Source organism: Osmerus eperlanus, chromosome 7 (genome assembly GCF_963692335.1).
Source record: "Osmerus eperlanus chromosome 7, fOsmEpe2.1, whole genome shotgun sequence".
Classification (NCBI taxonomy): domain Eukaryota; kingdom Metazoa; phylum Chordata; class Actinopteri; order Osmeriformes; family Osmeridae; genus Osmerus; species Osmerus eperlanus.
In genome coordinates, this window is record NC_085024.1 from 20,698,200 (window position 1) to 20,715,879 (window position 17,680).

General features: G+C 43.7%; 5 protein-coding genes across 5 annotated transcripts; 1 reads left to right on the plus strand and 4 right to left on the minus strand.

The window, feature by feature from the left end:
* Positions 1-80: 80 nt before the first annotated feature.
* LOC134023625 (inhibitor of growth protein 4-like) lies at positions 81-2,975 on the minus strand. Its single transcript, XM_062465898.1, has 8 exons — positions 2,874-2,975; positions 2,409-2,480; positions 2,020-2,186; positions 1,816-1,930; positions 1,452-1,563; positions 1,148-1,292; positions 969-1,030; positions 81-778 (listed from the first exon to the last, which is right to left on the minus strand). Exons 1-8 carry the CDS (start codon positions 2,908-2,910, stop codon positions 739-741), a joined length of 750 nt encoding a protein of 249 aa, XP_062321882.1. The 5' UTR covers positions 2,911-2,975; the 3' UTR covers positions 81-738.
* A 132-nt stretch (positions 2,976-3,107) lies between these two features.
* On the minus strand, positions 3,108-7,940 carry nop2 (NOP2 nucleolar protein homolog (yeast)). Its single transcript, XM_062465775.1, has 16 exons — positions 7,840-7,940; positions 7,318-7,445; positions 7,130-7,172; positions 6,944-7,014; positions 6,564-6,832; positions 6,275-6,464; positions 5,821-6,020; positions 5,581-5,670; positions 5,392-5,479; positions 5,125-5,265; positions 4,892-5,031; positions 4,693-4,782; positions 4,478-4,600; positions 4,278-4,375; positions 4,039-4,175; positions 3,108-3,940 (listed from the first exon to the last, which is right to left on the minus strand). The coding sequence occupies exons 2-16, from the start codon at positions 7,421-7,423 to the stop codon at positions 3,525-3,527; spliced, it is 2,202 nt and encodes a 733-aa protein (XP_062321759.1). The 5' UTR covers positions 7,424-7,445; positions 7,840-7,940; the 3' UTR covers positions 3,108-3,524.
* A 68-nt stretch (positions 7,941-8,008) lies between these two features.
* emg1 (EMG1 N1-specific pseudouridine methyltransferase) lies at positions 8,009-9,653 on the plus strand. The gene is made up of 5 exons (XM_062465900.1): positions 8,009-8,218; positions 8,384-8,485; positions 8,566-8,707; positions 8,877-9,085; positions 9,292-9,653. Exons 1-5 carry the CDS (start codon positions 8,069-8,071, stop codon positions 9,403-9,405), a joined length of 717 nt encoding a protein of 238 aa, XP_062321884.1. The 5' UTR covers positions 8,009-8,068; the 3' UTR covers positions 9,406-9,653.
* Positions 9,654-9,886: 233 nt separating this feature from the next.
* Positions 9,887-12,497, minus strand: LOC134023615 (histone H1-like). The gene is made up of 4 exons (XM_062465885.1): positions 12,367-12,497; positions 11,060-11,382; positions 10,535-10,824; positions 9,887-10,405 (listed from the first exon to the last, which is right to left on the minus strand). Exons 2-4 carry the CDS (start codon positions 11,367-11,369, stop codon positions 10,079-10,081), a joined length of 927 nt encoding a protein of 308 aa, XP_062321869.1. The 5' UTR covers positions 11,370-11,382; positions 12,367-12,497; the 3' UTR covers positions 9,887-10,078.
* On the minus strand, positions 11,792-17,378 carry kel (Kell metallo-endopeptidase (Kell blood group)). Its single transcript, XM_062465774.1, has 17 exons — positions 17,260-17,378; positions 16,604-16,952; positions 16,211-16,525; positions 15,960-16,087; positions 15,662-15,820; positions 15,186-15,257; positions 14,869-15,057; positions 14,626-14,786; positions 14,380-14,497; positions 14,155-14,253; positions 13,978-14,076; positions 13,817-13,894; positions 13,638-13,738; positions 13,327-13,484; positions 12,916-13,076; positions 12,692-12,781; positions 11,792-12,514 (listed from the first exon to the last, which is right to left on the minus strand). Exons 1-17 carry the CDS (start codon positions 17,284-17,286, stop codon positions 12,368-12,370), a joined length of 2,451 nt encoding a protein of 816 aa, XP_062321758.1. The 5' UTR covers positions 17,287-17,378; the 3' UTR covers positions 11,792-12,367.
* Positions 17,379-17,680: the final 302 nt, after the last annotated feature.

The window sequence follows — 17,680 nt, forward strand, 5'->3', positions numbered from 1 at the left end:
AATGCTTGCTCTTGTTTGATTGGTCCTGCTACAATCTATCAGTGTTGCACTGGTCCAAAAAGACAGACCAAAGACAGAAGTTTGAGGTAGTAGCTGTATTAAAAAATAAAAAAAACACTTTATCCACGTTTCAGCTACTGTAACATTTTCACTTGAAACACATTTTCTCACTTTCAATCCAGGCAAACCTACTATCACACGATCATCAAACCAATCTACATTAATACTGTAAACATGACACTCCGGCCTTTATTTACTCTTCTAGACAAAATAATGGAATATACACCACTAAAAGAATCTCAACCCAATTGAAGCATATAGTAACCTATGGTCCAATCTACAAAAAAAAAACATTTAAACTCAGTCAAATTCAGTGTAAAGCATATTGCAGTAGGATAAAGGAAACTAAGAAGGTGAAATAATATGCAACATTTTGTCTTTCTTGCTCACTCAAAGTAATGTAAAAATATATATGCATATAGATATATAGATATATGTAAGAAGAAATTATCTGTCATTACACACAATAAGTCTAGTTTCTATCATAATTTAAATCGCACTATAAACACTAGACCCTACACAAACTGCATAAGGCAATGGTAATAAAAGAGAAAACCAAGCTTGGTATACAGACAGGTGATGATACAGTATTCCATACTATCCAAAAAGTTAAAAAGGACTACTTTTATCTCATCCTTTCCCAGATGGCCAAAGTTGTCTGACCTGTTTTGATTGGTCTTATTTTCTCTTTCTGTCTTGGGTGCAGCGAGGACAATACCTATGTGGGAAAAGATTAAAAAGGAAGAGGGTACCAATGTCACACTTAAGTACCAGTGTCTTATTTTTATAAGATCTAAAGTCATAATGTTTTCAGGACCTCGTAATGAATTTTTTTTATTTTATCTACTCTAACCTCCTTCGTCTCCCTAGATATAATTCACTTATTTAACATAAGTTGATTCTCTCACCATTTTCCTCTTGGTTTGGTCGTCAGGCCTACGCAAGCAAAGTGGAACCACTCAATAGAACACTGCAGGGACAATCAAAACTCAATCAACCAAACGACGCCTCCCCCTCACTATACGACTGTACAGACAGGTCTATTTACACCACATGACACTGAAGGGAAATATCCGAAGACACTTACATCTGTATTGTCACAGCCTATCATCTCTCCATAGGACACTTGGTGACACAGGCAGTAGGTGGGTTCGTTGGGGTCAACGGGCATGTCCAGAACATCAGATGGGTGGACATTCCCGAAGCTGGCAGCAGGAGTGCTGAACTCCCCTCTGACAATGGGATGAAGAAACCAGAGAAGAAGAATGAAAACAGAGAAGAATGAAAACAGAGAAGAAGAATGAGTTCACCTCACCACGCGAGGACATGCAAATCACGGTGTTAAGATGATCTAAACGGGGTGAGATCGGAAGCAATACGATAAAACTCACGGCTGGAGGAGTTTGACTTTCTTCTGCACACTCTTCGGACTACCGTCTTCATCCGAACTCTTCACTTTAGACCGCGTTTTAGCCACCTTCTCTTTCTGTACCCTGGAGTCGCCTAGAATGTGAAAACAAAACGTCTCTTGCGTTAGTCAGATGGCTGAGCGGTTAGGGAATCAGGCTAGTAATCAGAAGGTTGCCAGTTCGATTCCCGGCCGAGAAAAATTATGTTGTGTCCTTGGGCAAGGCACTTCACTGTACTTGCCTCTGGGGAATGTCCCTGTATTTACTGTAAGTCGCTCTGGATAAGAGCGTCTGCAAAATGACTAAATGTAAATGTTTCCTACGACCGCCGAACACTGACACGTACTTTTCTTGCCCTTACTGGAGGCAGAGTCATAATCCGTGCTCTCGATCTGCTTCTCCTTCAGATCTGCCTCAAACCGAGCCAGATCTGTGTCCAGTCGCCTGATGTGTTTGTCCACCTGAGGTAAAGCAAAGCAGGTGAGAAACCTTCACTGGCACCTGCAAAGTTTAGAGGGGTGGACTGTCAGGAATTTTAGCTTGTGCTCACCATTTCATATGTTTGCATGGCCAGTTGCACTTTATCATCTCCAAACTCTTTGCTTTTGCTGAATGATTGCTGGATCTGCCTCAGGATGGAGAGCTTCTGCTCTGAGGAGAGAGTCCTAGCGTTGGAAGTGTACTCTTTCGCCAGATTGTCAATCTGCCCCTTCAGATCTGCAGAGGAGACACCCCCACACACACAGCCCTAAATTGTGCGACCATCAGCAGGCCATTTGTCAGTGTATAGACCTGGATGATGATGATGATAATGGGGACACGATTGTCTTTTAATGCACGCGTTATTGAGCCACTCTGGTGTTATGGTAATGTTCAACATTACCATGCGATTGCTTGAAGATGTTATGTCTATACAAACACAAGCTTGTCGTTTCTCACCTTCTGTGCGTTGATCAAGATCTCTCATTAAGTTGAAGTTTCTTTGCAATTCAAACGGCAAATTCTCTATGCCTGGGAAGAAGGAAAATATGGTGAACGTTAATAAAAGATAGTCAGTATGTATTAGGAAGAAATAGATGACATTAGATTATTGACGGAATTCTCTCGGCTACGTATACTTCCATCGTCATGTGAGAACATGCTGGTAGTTTCCAAAATATTTTAAGTCTAGCTGCGTAAGCTTTTTGTAATTTAGTCTATCTGAATGTTGACTGCTGTAGCTGACTAGTTGACTAATGCTAGCGCCACAGCTTGCCAACGCCATGTTAGACCCATACGATTTGTGCATTCTCGTTGCAATGTGCCAATCAAGCGTCTGGAGGATGTACCGCAAACAATTAGGTTTTAGAAGTGAACGCCATCCTCTATATATTCATATCTCTATCAAATTGAAAAATAACTCACTGTCCAGATAGTGTTCCAAATACATTCCCGCCGCCATTTTGGAAGACGTAAACAATCCAACTTCCGGTGAGGAGGGATGTTGTTCTTTAGTGGTGGTTTCTTCTGTTTTAATCAGTTCTAAACTGTTACGCATACACACGTTTGACATTCTACTTATCGACAAATAAAGGTTTTTTAATAGGACTACACTGACAGTGAAGCATTACATTATCCCAGTGAAAGCATAGATAGAAATGTCAAGACAATTCAGAATTTATTTTGACTCCCAGATTATTTATAAGACTTGTAACATCCATGTCTTTCAAAGGCAGACAAAAAACAAAATATCACCTTCTGAAAAAAGAAAAAAAACATTGAGGAAGAATACAATTATGACTGGTATTACAAGGGTCATTACAGTTCAGAAGACCCACTGCAGTTAAGTCTTCTTAAATCACTGACGTTCATCTGATCATTGATATCGCTGGCATGCCCTTGACAGCAGGACCACATTCAGAATCCATTGGACAGAGTATGAAATACATTTTCTTCCATTACAGAACATTCTGTAGACTGGATCTACTGAACACAACCATGCGAACAGATCTCACATCAACTTGTAATTTTCAAGCTGTTCAATCTCAGTCAACAACTTTGTATACATGTTCATTGTCAATCGTCATGTTTCAGCAATTTCTTCAACTTGTTAAATTTATTTTTCCCGATTCTGTTCTTTTTCTTCAAAGGGGATTTCCTCTTTTTGGCTCCTTTTTTCTCAAACCGGCTCCCATCTTTTTTCTCCGCTTCTCCCCCTGTCTTCTTGACCTCCTTCACAGTCTCTCCGTCCATCTTTGCTTTTTTTGGTCCACCTGGACTATCGTTCTTCTTGGCTTTCTTTTTGAGGGGCCCTGGGACTTGCTTGCCAACAGCTTTGGCCGGTTTGCCGTTAGCCTGGGGCTTCTGGGGTACCCCTGTCTTCCCTGGAGCAGACTTCTTGGTCTTGACTTTGACCGCTGAATTGGACGGTTCCCCCTCAACAGCCGTAGTAACTTCAGTAGACTGAGCAGGTTCGGTCTCTTCTTCTGTGTCTGGGATAATTTTTAAATGCACAATATTATAGATTTGTACTATATATATGTTACCTTTAATAAAACTGAAAAGTAGAAGTCATAAGTTACTGCTCTACCTTTTCCGGTTAAAGTGGTTGGAACCGTGTTTGAGAACTTCTTCAGCTTGGCAACAAAGAAACCGTCCATATTTTGCGAGTGAGGGTAGAATCGTCGTGAGAGACGGAGGGAAGGATGGAACCGGCGTTCTTTGAACCTAAACAACATATAACCATTAATAAAACGTAGGGAGGGAGTCGGCAGAACAGCCATGAACTCAAACACAAATAGTGTTGTTGTTTTTTAGGGCCCCCGTTACCTGGTGAAGCCTTCTTTGCCAAAGTCAAGTCCAGTTGGAACTAGCTTCACATTTCTTTTCTTCAGGGCATAGTCCACTACCCACTCATTCTCCTCCACCTAGTAAGACATATCGTTTTAATCAATCAGCTCATATTTATATGCACTGTGCCTAACCCCACCATTACAGGTCCAGGGTTGGTTACTGAAGAGGTCACTAACCAAGATTGAGCATGTGCAGTACACCAGGTAGCCTCCAGTAGGCGAGTCTGAGTTGACCGAGTCGATAGCAGACAGGAGCAGCTCCTTCTGAAGGTGGGCTAGACGAAGGATGTCAGACTCATCCTGACAAGACGCAAACAGGAGATATGTTAGACCCAGTTCAAACCATGTATGATGATGACGACGTATGTGTCGTGATGTCGTAGGACTTGTACCTTGCTGGTCTTCACTGCAGGGTCTTTGGAGATGACTCCTGTTCCGGAACAAGGGGCATCGAGAAGTACTCTGTCAAAACCTCCCATGACCTGGGGAAAAACATATTTACAAGAAATTAGCAACCGCTCGACCGGTGTCAACCTACAAAAACAAGTTTCATCTCCCAGTTTGCTCCTGAAGTCGTGAGTCTCCACGCACCTTTGGGAACTGCCTGCCGTCGTAGTTACAGACGACAGAGTTGGTGACGCCCAGACGGTGAATGTTGCCCACCACACTCTTCAGTCGGTCAGCGTTGGCATCATTGGCCACGATCACCCCGGTGTTCCTCATCAGCTGGGCTACAGGAGGCAGACACACAACACTAGTACATGAGTACACAGCATGCGTGATAAGAGATAGGCTGTTCTACGCGGAGGCACGGTGGAACTCACCCATATATGTGGTTTTGCCTCCTGGAGCAGAGCTCATGTCAAGCACAGTCTCCCCTTCCTGGGGAGCAAGAGTCATGACGGGTAGAAAACTGGAGGCTCCCTGCAGCATGTAATGACCAGCCAGGTACTCTGGTGTTGCACCTGAGGTGGACACACGCGATACAAGAGAGAAGGTGAGAAGGGAAGAGGGAATGGTACACCCAGATAGACACACCACTGACCCAGTACACACACACACACTTGCTAAATTACACCGCTGATATTCACCTATAGGTACTCCAGAATCAAAGATGACCAGGCCTACTTTGGACCATTTCCCCAAAGGATCCAGATTCACTCCTCGGTTGATCAAGGCCTGATGGGGACAAACATGGATGACTCAAGTCTGCCAAACGGATGATGTTCTGCTGTATACGCACATGCAGTCGCTCTCCAACAAAAGGTAGAAGTGGTTACCTGGGCCAAGTCCCTTCTTCTTGTTTTGAGTGTGTTTGTCCTAATGGTGATGGGTCTCTGAATTTCATTGGCCTCTAGAAAATCAATCAGCTACAAAGAAGCAGAACAAATCAAAACAGATTACTACAACAGCTATTTGACAACCAGAAAAGCATGAAATAAAAGCTTTAATATAATGTTATTAAAAGCAGTATAAAGTCCTCCTTTTAGAGAGGAAGTGAGCACTAATAAAACACACACCTCTGACAATGGGAATATGTCCATCAGTTTCTCGATGAGGAAGTTGTTGTAACTGTAGTACATGCAGAGATCCTTTTTGAGGAGGGAGATGTACTCCGACCGGTCCTTCCCCTCCTCCCTCTTGGTGGTGAAGTGAGTCAGGACGTCCACGTTGTCCTTGATTCTCTGGTGGATCGTTTGTAAATCCAAAGGCAAAACGGCTACACAGAGAATCAGTGGTTAGTAATGACTGCAGTCACACTAGAGAGTGACTAGGCTTAACACATGTAGGAATCGCTGATTGTACAGATGCACCTCTGTGACAGTTTATATCAACACTGATCTAAGCTATCATACATTTATGAATTACAATCATTTAGCACATGCGTTTACCCAAAGAAATGCACAGAAAGGGATCTGAACTTGCAATCTATTGGGTCTGCAGTAAAAGGCTGAGCTCAAAGTATAATCTTACCCTCTTTTTCAGTCTCCTCTGCTCCAGGTAATGTGAATTTGTCCATGTCATCCATGTTGATCTGTACGGTGTCCTCCTCATCCATATCTTCACCGGCCTTCCCCTCTTCATCCTCATCCTCATCACTCTCGTCGGCCATGACTTCTTCCAATTTCTTCTGCTTCCTGGCTGCCCGCTCAATGGGAAGCAGCTGATGGAGGGAGGATGGGAAAAAAAAAAGATAAGTAAGGAACAGAGGACAGATGTTCAGGGAGACCTTGGGTATAACTACTTATTTAACGTAACATACCTCCTCTCCATCGCTGTCTGCTTCCCCGGCGCCGTCGCCCTCACTGCTGTCATCCACGGCACCGTAATCATCTACCATCTCATCATCGTCATCATCATCTTCCTCCTCCACCGCCAAGCCTTTTTTTGCCCCCTTCTGTCCCGTCTTCTCTTCTACCTCATCTTCATCCTCCTCCTGCTCCCATTGGCTATCGCTGTCTTCCTCTTCTTCCTCAAGCTTGCGTTTTTTGGTGGCAGGTTTCAGCCACTTGCTGTTTTCATCTGTGAATCCTGGTGATGAGAGAAAGAGCAATAGAGTGTTCAGTCACTGACAGCCGAGTACAGAATGGAAGGCTGTCTTGTTCATACTCAGAAATGGATGATCCATGCATCTCCATTTACCTTTTTTCACCACCTCTTCTTCTTTGACATCTTTTACAGGCTTTTTGGCTACTTGAGTTCTCTTCACAGCACTATAAAAATAATAGGGAAAACAAGTTAAAGACCAAGAATTGTTCATATTGTTAGACATGTTGTGAGACGAACATGACAAATAAATCTACGATCTAATACATGCTGCATCCTTACCGTTTCCTAGACCTGCTCGACTGTCGCTTTGGTGTGGTCTCCTCTGTAAATGAAAACACAAACCTCATGAATCAATAAAAAGAAAAATCCAGGTTGTACAACAGTGGACATTCTCAGTATAGCATAAGCGGTAGACACTGGATTTACATAATACATAATTACGAAGAGTAACAGAATGTCATTTTCACCCTCAGGAAGAAACTTGGACAGCTCCGTCTCAGCCCCCTTCTGCTTCCTAGACTTGCGTCCTGGTCCCCGCTTCACCCATTTGGTGGGATCCAACTTTCTCCCCATGACAGATGGCTGAAAATGTACCCTGGAGAAAAGATGGATGACAACACTTAACAATTTAAACTTTTTAGTAGGGGCAGTTGTTTACCATTCTAAACTGGTAAACGCAGTTGTTTGGTCCATCAAAGCTGGCAGCATTTAAAGCTGTCCACGAGGTCTTCAAAATCACTGTACATGTGGCTTCATAATGCATAATAACTTAAAAGTAATGCTCGAGGAATAAATATCCTGTTAATTGTAATTAACGTTATTTTAAAGGTTTAATAGCAAGTTAAACCTTAAAAGTAGTGTTAGCTACCTTTAGCGTGCTAGCTAAACATAATTTAAATGGTGTAGTCAGTCGGTTTGTATGTCACCAATAAAATGCATTCAAATTCACGTACAAACAGCTACGGTACACAAATAATCACACCACTCACCCTTTAGATATTAGTCTACTTTTATTTTATCAATAGACGCAGATACACCGTTCGCACATGTGGGGTTCCTCTCAACACGTTGATCCTCTGCAAATTTGGTAACAAACTTCCGGCGCTTAAGATCTACGACATGCTACCTCAACCCTATGCCTCAGCCCATGCTTCAGCCTACGCAGTACTACGAACTTCAGTGCCACGCAGTAATCCTGCGTCCATCCATTTCGCAAGCATGGCTGACAGTATGAGTAACAAACGTGGTTTTGAACATTTAGACGAATATGAACCAAAACCAGCCAAACATCTTCGCAGCCTTCACGATCGCATGACTGAGAGGCGGCTAGTAGTTGTTCTAGAGGGGGCAACGCTTGAGACTGTGAAGGTATGAAGTTCGGAATCGAATGCATTCAGAATGTTCTTCAGTAGTGTAAACAAGTTGCTTGGTAGCTAGCCTCTATTTCCCTCTGGGGAAAAAATGGTTTGCTGTCGAGCATGACACACGAGCAGTAAATAAACTACTTCCTCTGTTAATGTTCTTTGCTCACAGGTTGGGAAAACTTTCGAGCTTCTAAATTGTGATCAACACAAGAGCATGATCATTAAAAGTGGGAGGGATCCCGGAAAGATTAGACCTGATATCACGCATCAGGTATGTTCTCAAAGAGCTTTAAAGACTCCTGTTAATTGACTCCATTTTCGATCTAATGTGTCGTTCTTGCACTCCGCCAGTGTTTGCTGATGCTAATGGACAGCCCGCTAAACAGAGCAGGCCTGCTGCAAGTCTACATCCATACAGAGAGAAACGCCCTGGTAGAGATTAACCCACAGACTCGCATTCCTCGAACCTTCCCCCGCTTCTGTGGCCTCATGGGTAAGAATAGTGGCCCTGTGTCTTGTTCATTTCCAGCATATATCAGGGCTCGATGGGAGAAAGTAGGCTTCAGGGACAGGGCACAAAGCTAAAACCTCTGTCGTTGGATCTATCCAGTCATTACTTTCACTTCCATCTCTCACTTCATCTCTTCTTCTACCCCTTCTAGTCCAACTTCTGCACAAGTTGAGCGTGAGGGCAGCTGACGGCCCCCAGCGCCTGCTGAAGCTGATCAGGAACCCCGTATCGGACCACCTGCCCGCTGGATGTCCAAGAATCTGCACCTCCTTCTCCTCTGGGGAGGCTGTGTGCCCCAGGACCGTGGTGCCTCAGGAGGGGCCTGCTACTGTGGTTGTGGGGGCGTTTGCACACGGAGCTGTAAGTTTTGTTCAACGTAACTTTCTGCTGGAAGTTCCAAGCTTAGTTTTAGAAATGAGCTTCTATTGATAATAGAAGTCCAATATTATACATGGAGAACTACCTTTGACAAATTTCCTGGAGGCAACCTTCCTCTAGTCCACGCAGGCGAGTGTCCTCTGTTTGTGTAAACTGGTTCACATTTACCTCCTCGTTCTCTCACTCAGGTGAATGTGGATTACACTGAGAAGACCGTTTCCATTAGTAACTACCCCCTCTCTGCTGCACTGACCTGTGCCAAGATGTGCTCTGCCTTTGAGGAGGTATGGGGTGTGTTGTGATGCTACCAAACTGCTGCTCCAGAGGACACAGCAAATACATGGACTTTAATCGATGAGGAAGAGGTTGGCCAGAAATACAGTACAGACTGTCTGCCTCAGCTCTTATGTTCTGTGAGGCAAGGATATGTATGAATGGTGCAACTGACTTGTGTGAAGAAGTACTATTTTTTTTGTTACTGGTTGGAACTGTGCTGTTTGAGCAAATACATTTAATAAGACAATGGTGAATATAAACATCTTATACTGAATTGCCATTTTTTATTTAGCAGGTCTTGGATATACAGTAATAATAAACTGCATGTATGATAAGGTTGATAAATCTGATTGATTTGTGATCCTTGAAATAAAAATGTCTTGAGCTGTGTTACAAAAAGTCACATTTCACTTCATAAAACATTTAATGAAATATACACCATAGTATATACATGTAAAATATAATTACACACTATTATGGCAAGGACAACGGTATGATGAAAAACTTGTACCATGTGATGTTAAAATAGTTTATCTACCAATCTAAAATCTACCAGAGGTCTGTATTGTCAGTCCAACTCCATAAGGAATTGCTTCACTTGGTTGTTGTACTCTGTTTCTCTGGGTGTTGTGGTGCTTTTGTAAGCGCCTTGATATGTCTTTTCACCATCTTTATCGCTGTCTTCTGTGATTTGCTTTATTATATGCTTGACTTGGTTCCCTTCCCTGCTAGTTTAGGTGACTTCCCTGCTGGTTTAGGTGACTTCCCTGCTGGTTTAGGTGACTTCCTTGCTGGTTTAGGTGACTTCCTAGCTGGTTTGGGTGACTTCCCTGCTGGTTTAGGTGACTTCCTTGCTGGTTTAGGTGACTTCCTTGCTGGTTTGGGTGACTTCCCTGCTGGTTTGCCTGTTTTAGCACCTGGTCTTGCAGCCTGTCCTTTTGGTTTCAAGGTTCCTTTCTCACCTGCAGACTTGGCGCCTGTTTTAAGTCTTGTGGCTCTTTTCACATTCTTTTCCCCTGACAATTTCTAGAAAACGGTAAACATTTGTTAAAACTTCTAAAATGCACATTTCATACTTTGGGTAAAATTGCTAATTTCTCAGCTGTAATATGTCAATCAAATTATTACCCAAAAAAGTATTGATTTGGTCTCTACCTTTTTGTTGAGCTTGAATGAACCTGATGCTCCAGTTCCTGTGGTCTGCACCAGAGTCTCTTTCCTCACCAGACCCTTCACTGCTAAGTTAACACGGGTGTTGTTCTTGCTGACATCGTAACCACCAGCTGCCAAGGCGTGCTTGAGCTCCACCATGGAGATACCCCCGCGGTGCTTACACTGAGAGACCACCCGAAGTATCAGTTGCGAGACCCTGGGCAAACCTGATCCTGTCTTGGCTTCACTCGGTTCAGCCTGTACCTGGTACTTGAAAAGCCGGACTGGAGTTGCTACGTGCAGGGTAATGATATATTTAGTTTATTATGAAATATTCATGAACTCATAAGAACTCCAAATTGCATCTAATGTAGCTTATCTGATAGCTGGCTACAGTAAGTAGAATCTGAAAACATTAAGCTAGCTCTAGCTTAAACATGAAACAATGGCCGGTTACACTAGCTAACAGTACTGTACTAACGTTAGTACAATACAGTACTGTAGCTCTTCTACAGTAACAATACTTACATGGCAACGGCTGTTTTTCTTTTCCTGTGACATTTGTCTTCTCTTGAATTGCACGTTTCAGTAACTGACCCAACCGTCGAGCTCCTGCCTTCCCTAGGCCTCGACCGCCTGGAGATTTTGTCTTTGGTTGCTTTGCCAACAAAGGTGATTTAACGGAACTTTTCACCTGTGGTTTAGCCGGGGTGTTGACCTTTTGTTTTGCCGGCTTTTGTTTGGGTTTAACTTTGTGTTTCCTTGGATGGATTATTGTTTCCTTCAATTTAATATTTACTCTCTTTTTCCCATTCGTTCTATTTTTCTCTTTCGGCATTTCTTCAATCCTTCTGAGATTGATTAAAAAAAAAGACAGAAAATCAAGTCAGTAGGCCTAAGGAGTATTCGGAACTAATCCCTGACCTGCCTCTATAGTGCTCCTACAATAATTTAAAGTAAACTAAATGATATCAATGTAGCCTAGCTAGTCTAGTTATTGTAACTTACAGCTAGCTACAACTGAGGCATGTTCACGTTTTATTCGAGCTAATTAAATTAGAATTGTTATTTTTTGGAAATTCTAACTGCCAACGTCTGTTCGAGAAGGTTTGCAAGTTAGCTGTAACGTTTTCGCTCAGAAAGTGAAACAACAATGTGTGTTAGCTAGGCCTACTAGCTTGAAATTGCAACATTATTTAGCGTTACGTTCAATTTCGGTCGGAATCACAACCCTCAAATACACGCATTAACAACAATGAATCAATGTTTTTGTAGGCTACTTTATTTTTGGCAAAAAAGAAACACACAACTACAAATTTGCACAAATATCTACATTTTACTTAAACGGCTTTTTTTTGCTGTTGTTTTCCTTTCAAAATTATCGAATTAATTCGGCTCCAATTTCTTTTGTTCGAATATTTGGGATCTGAATTTCACCATTCCAATTTGAGCAACCGGAATTTCCGAACCTTGAATTTTTGATCAAATTCTGTTTTTTACATATAAATAAATGTATATTTCAATTTTAAATAGGTGAATTGAAAACCAACATATTCGATGGTGTTTAAATTTCAATAGGCCTATTAAGTATTCAATGCCTTTTCAAATTCAAAACATTATGTCACTGATTTGCTTCAATCGACATTCTGTGCATAGTCTGCATAGGTGACCTATGCGTTTCATGAGATCGTAGGTTACCATAACTATCCATATGAGCAACAGGCTTGACCACAAACTCCTCAGCGGCCACTGTAGCCACTTGACGGGCGCACTTCATTGGAACTTGAAGCTCTGTAACATTGTAGGCATAGTCTTTCAATGTCTTTGCTAGTCACCTCAGCAGGTGTTTGTTAAATTCTGTTGTGGTTTGTCGGGGCAGGTCATGGTCGTTGGGCAGAGTTCAGAGTTTGTACATAAAACCGTCACCAGGAAGGAAGGCTCAAAAGGCATGAACTCACGATAGGGGTCGGAGTCACAGTTAATCTGAAAGATGATGGAAACAAGAAATCATCATCGATAAGCATTTATACTTAGCCTATTCAATACATCAACAAGTATTTATTAATTAAAGGGTAATGTGATATTTGACCAAAGTTTCGTATCCAGTTGAAAGATGACGAAAAACTATGGTTGTCATGATTAGACATGGTTGTTATTTACCTGAGTGAATGAGGTGAGAAACAGGTGAGTGTGCGAAAGACCCGATAGAGATGAATCATCAGGTCGCTGCTTCAGATTTAGATGATAAGCCTTACAACAAGATGGAGATTGAGACGGGGGTGGGAGGGGCGGACATGTCAGTGTATTTATAATGCTCACGCAGGTTGATTTTAAGGAAAGAGACCACAAAAGGAGGTCATAAAACGGAAGTCCTTAAAACTGACCTGCAGCGCCACCTGCAGGGCGGAGTACTGCACCCACATCTCCTGCCGTTGCGCTGAGGATAGCGAGAAAGCGCCCACTCTCCCCGCGCCCTGTGTCACTCTGACGTAATGCTCCCACACACACTCCCCCACTGTCTGAACGGTCTCACTCTGAGAATGGACTGTAAATATAACACAGCATGCACATGCGCACAGTTGACAGCTCTGGAGAGAAAAAAATCCAGACCACTACACCTTTTCTTTCGTTTATTTAAAAGTTGAGAAGGACCATTTTGAGTGAGGAACAGAAAGGTACTTTTTTTAAATGAAAGAAAAAAGGTGCAGCGGTCTCCATGTTTTCCAGAGCTATATGAATTGAGTTGATGAATGTGTATTGATGATGATGGAAGGAATGGTGACTGTTGTCCTTACTGTCTGGCAGAAGGAGGTGAAGGATGTCTTTGGCAATCAAAGAACCTAAAACCCCGTAGTTAACAGCTGGGGGATACGTAGGGTGGAAGAGAGGTGGTACAAACAGTCCTATGGGAAATACCAGATCCTCCCCAGAGATAAATAAAGTGATTGACAAACTGGAGGAGGAAGAAGATAGAGAGATCATTATGAACAAATTGGTCTAGAATAATTTCAGATACGTGTTGTGAGAATACCACTCACGTTCTCAGATCCTTAATGATGCCACCACCCTCTACAAACTCTGCAAAGACAAAGGAAAGATTACTCACTTATTTTCCTCTGTCTCGGAGAAGAGATCGATGCGTTTCTTCTGCTGAAGGGAGAGGGACTGGACATAGTTGGAGAAGTAGTCATGTTCCCTGATCGTCACCTGGAAGTAACAGAGAGATCAGTATCACATCAACAAGTGACAGGCTGTTAGAAGATGACCGCTGGTATGTTAGTCTACCTTTGAGAACATTTGGTCTAGTTCTGTGTCATGGAGGATGGCTCCTTTAGATGACAATCTTGGAGTTAAAGACCAAACCTGGACAGACAAAAATATTTACATTTCTTCTTACATTTTATTTTACTACTAGAAACTGACATTAAGTTAAATATTGGTTTTACCTTATTTACAACCGACTGGTGAGATTCCTCATCCCTCCATTTGAGATCTGCCAGTTTGGACTTCAAGGAGGAAAATATATTCTCAGTCATCTCCTCCATCTGTATAAACACATTTTGTCACTCAGACTAGGAAAGCTCATGCCCATAAAAAAAAATGAGTAAGTGTGCCACCCTCACTTCTTTGTGAACGGTCGTCTTGTGAAGAAGGCATGTGAGCACAGTGTCAAAGCCTTTCTCTGTCTCCAAAACACACTGCTTCCAGCGAGGGAGTTTCTGCTTCAGGTCACCAGAATGTAAACAAATCCTTAATCCAACAACCCAACCACTTCAATACAAAATGTGAGTACTACAAAATTCTGCCACAACTCTATCGACAAAACAAAGTAACGTTCTTCTTCTAACCTTCTCAGTGTACCCTTGAGCCGATGAGAACTTCCTGTCCGTCTCAGAAAACCTGGAGTCCAGGGCAGGTATGAAAGTCTGCAGCAGAGACAGGATCATGTAGGTGTGAATAGGGCCGCTGAAACAAAAGACAGAGGAAAAACAAGAGATGTTAACAGTTACTTTAATATGTAGCGGAGGTAGTTAACACAGTGTAGCTATTCATTAAGGATGAATAGCTTCCAGACAGTTTATTATCAGACTTACCTGGCGCTCAGTTCATGTTTGTTGAGCCATTTGCCAATGATGCGAGACATTTGAATGATGTAAGGGAGGTTGTGCAGTAAGACTTGATCCAATTGGCTGACTGGGTGTGGATGGAAGGCAGCCTGCAGACAGCCCAGCCAATCGATAGCAGGGGCCAAGGTCTGTGTGAATGAGAAAGAGGAACAAATAGGAATGAGTGACAATGGATGCAGGTAAACCAGAAGAGTGTGTGTGTGTGTGTACCTGCAGCTCTCTGATGGTCTTGCGCTGGTACAGCAGCCCCAGCTGCAGGCGGTGGTGTAGAGGGGCAGCGGTTACCGCGAGCTCCGAGGACAGAGAGATGAACAGGCCCACATGGAGACTGTTGCTGATGGGGGCGGAGCCCAGCAGAGCCAGGTACTTCTCACACGATGCTAGGAACGGACGCAAGGTCTGGGGGAAGGGGGGGGGTGGGGGGGGGGGAGTTGAGGAGAAACTTAAGTATCTGGGATGGCGTTGAATGTCAGGATCGAGGACTTGTACTTCTGTCTCGTGTGCTGCTAGCGTGATCCTTCAGTCACCTGAGTGTTCGCTTTTGACTTTTGCTTCTCATTGCTCCATACGATGGGAATCTGGAAATCAGGCTGGTCAATCTGATAAACAAATAGCTTTTAACCCTTGTGCTGCCTTCGGGTCACATGACCCAAAGGTTCATAACGAACCATCGTTGTGTTTACCCAATTTTACCCAATACAAAAACAAATAAAAATAATTTTCTTTTAACCTTTGCAATGTGGGGGGTCTGAGACAGCCCATCAGTTAAAAGAAAATGCTTCACTTTGTTTTTGTATGAGGTAAATTTGTCGCAATACGACGGTGGGTCACAATGACTGATGGGTCGGAATGACCCGAAGATAACACAAGGGTTAACCACTGTTGTTATTTCGCTAATGTTGTCACTGTAACCCACCCCAAATAAACCTGGTTACATCACTACTATTTCACACATTATGTAATACCACCGTGAGGAAACGGTGTCTTTGTCCCTGCCTCTGACCTGTATGTATTTCTTGTTGCTCCTTGGATCTACGTCGTTGGGGTCCTTGCCTACATAGAGGTTAAAGAACGGGAAGGTGGCATAGTCCCTCATCAACAGAGAGAGCGTGGAGTTAAAGTCGGTCTGATTCCACGCACCCGACACCGCCCACCCACCGAGCTGAGGAAAGAGGGATGGGAGAATGGAGGGAGGGCAATAAAACATGGAACTCTGCACAGGAACACACATCAAAACGTGTTAAAGGGGGGGGGGGGGTGTTCAGGCCTATCCAGAGGCCAACCCTGCTCTGCAGTGTCACCTTCTGGATGAGTCTGAGAAAGGGTTCTGCTCCGGCGCTCTCAGTGGGTCCCTTCTCCATACAGGAGCGATAAAACCCCCGGGCCTTCTGCACCGCTGGGCTGGCAGGTCCAGACAGATCCTCCACCTCTGAAAAGGAGTCAAAAGTGTCAAATAAAATGTAAAGACTCATCTGATTAGTCACAGTCCGAACACAATCCTCTGTATTTTGACTGTGTGAATAGCAAATCACAATATAGATTAGGTAAATACCCAGAATGGCCTTCAGTGACTGCAGCAGAGCAGTCTGTCTGTCCAGCATTCTGTCAGTCACCTCTTCCTCTTCTCTGTCAGTCTGTCTCTCCTTCCGTCCTCTCCCTTGCCTGCCAGCATCTACATCCCTCTTTCTCTCAACCTGCAGGCGTGGAGGGAGCCCCTTGCCTCTCTGTCTCCCTCTGTTGGTTAGAGAGGACCCGTCCGACCCACAGGTGAACAGGAAGTAGTCACAAGGCTGGGTGAAAGGGTCAACGGACAGGGCAAGACGAGCAGAGGCCTCCTGGCAAGCAGGGGTCAGGCATGGGAACACGGCTGAAAGAGAAAAGGAAGGGTGTTGTGGGGGGTAAGTGTTTACAGTTTGTGTGTCCCTGTGTCTGTGTGTTTGCGTACCTGGGTTAGGGTTAGGGTTATCTGCCTTTTTGACCTCTGTGCCAACTGCTGCGAGGTTCTGATGGGAGTAATAGGCCAGGCCCAAAACCGAGACGCAGAGGGAGGACCCCAAGAGGAAGAGGAGGAGTCTGGAGAACACCCTGGTTTTCACTTCCTCTTCAGGCTGGGGAACAGTCTGTGGCTGGGCCTGGGGCTGAGCCTGGGGGCTGGGCTGGGGTTCAGAGAGGGCCTGAGCCTGGGGCTGGGCCTGGGGTTCAGAGAGGACCTGGGCCTGGGGGCTGGGCTGGGGTTCAGAGAGGACCTGGAGCTGAAACTGTGGCTGGGGAAGAAGCTGGAACTGGAGCTGGGCCTGTATTGCGACAAAGAAAGGTATGTTTCTTTTTTTAGTTCCCTTTTCTTCAGTCCCATCTACGTTTGCATTTTAATTCTCAATGCTATTTAAATCTGTCTACAATTAAATGTAATGTTGATGGGTTTGATGTTGGCTGTAATATTACAGTAGTCCAGCTCATGTACTTTCTTTATCTGGGACTATGAAAGTAATTGCCAAGACTCAAACAGTTAAAATATGTTTATGGTTAATCCAAAGTAATTTATTTCCAAAGTTACTATTTTCTAATGATGCAAAGTTCGCATAACATCTCTATAGTTCATACCTGAGGCTCAGGCTGGTTCCCAATCATGTTCTTCTTCTTTCTCTTAACTTCTGCCTTCAGCGTGTTGTATCCACTGATGGTTTTTGTTTGATGTTCTCCCTCAAATATGGAGGCACCTCTCCCTCCCTCCCTCCGTCAGCTAGCTGACATCTCAGCTCTCTATCTCTTTTCATCACTCACTTCTCTCCTCCTCTGACGTTCTGATAAAGAGAGTGGCTCACTGCTCTCAGCACCCATGATTCCGTGGTACGACAGTCCTAGTATGGGACAGGCATGATCTGCTGTGTGTGTGTGTGTGTGTGTGCGTACAACCGGTAGGGATGTTTGGGAATCCCTTTAAACGTTCACCACAAATGATTTAGACTTTCACTCAGAGACCTACCTTTTTCTGTATGCCAACTTTACAGAAAGCCACAATTCA

Excerpts from the sequence above, each read along its gene's own strand:
- LOC134023615 (XM_062465885.1), bottom strand. The coding sequence starts at position 11,369 with ATGCCGAAAGAGAAAAATAGAACGAATGGGAAAAAGAGAGTAAATATT. Across the intron at positions 10,825-11,059 it reads AGAAAAACAGCCGTTGCCAT|CAACTCCAGTCCGGCTTTTC; the intron begins GTAAGTATTGTT and ends CCCTGCACGTAG. Across the intron at positions 10,406-10,534 it reads CATTCAAGCTCAACAAAAAG|AAATTGTCAGGGGAAAAGAA; the intron begins GTAGAGACCAAA and ends ACCGTTTTCTAG.
- nop2 (XM_062465775.1), bottom strand. The coding sequence starts at position 7,423 with ATGGGGAGAAAGTTGGATCCCACCAAATGGGTGAAGCGGGGACCAGGA. Across the intron at positions 6,465-6,563 it reads CAGACAGCGATGGAGAGGAG|CTGCTTCCCATTGAGCGGGC; the intron begins GTATGTTACGTT and ends TCCCTCCATCAG. Across the intron at positions 5,480-5,580 it reads GAAGAAGGGACTTGGCCCAG|GCCTTGATCAACCGAGGAGT; the intron begins GTAACCACTTCT and ends TGTCCCCATCAG.
- LOC134023625 (XM_062465898.1), bottom strand. The coding sequence starts at position 2,910 with ATGGCGGCGGGAATGTATTTGGAACACTATCTGGACA. Across the intron at positions 1,564-1,815 it reads CTCCAGTAAGGGCAAGAAAA|GCGACTCCAGGGTACAGAAA; the intron begins GTACGTGTCAGT and ends TTCACATTCTAG. Across the intron at positions 1,293-1,451 it reads AAAGTCAAACTCCTCCAGCC|AGGGGAGTTCAGCACTCCTG; the intron begins GTGAGTTTTATC and ends TCCCATTGTCAG.
- kel (XM_062465774.1), bottom strand. The coding sequence starts at position 17,286 with ATGATTGGGAACCAGCCTGAGCCTCAG. Across the intron at positions 16,953-17,259 it reads GGAACCAGCCTGAGCCTCAG|GCCCAGCTCCAGTTCCAGCT; the intron begins GTATGAACTATA and ends GTCGCAATACAG. Across the intron at positions 14,254-14,379 it reads CTCAAGGGTACACTGAGAAG|CAGAAACTCCCTCGCTGGAA; the intron begins GTTAGAAGAAGA and ends GGTGACCTGAAG.
- emg1 (XM_062465900.1), top strand. The coding sequence starts at position 8,069 with ATGGCTGACAGTATGAGTAACAAACGTGGTTTTGAACATTTAGACGAA. Across the intron at positions 8,486-8,565 it reads GACCTGATATCACGCATCAG|TGTTTGCTGATGCTAATGGA; the intron begins GTATGTTCTCAA and ends GCACTCCGCCAG. Across the intron at positions 9,086-9,291 it reads GGGCGTTTGCACACGGAGCT|GTGAATGTGGATTACACTGA; the intron begins GTAAGTTTTGTT and ends TCTCTCACTCAG.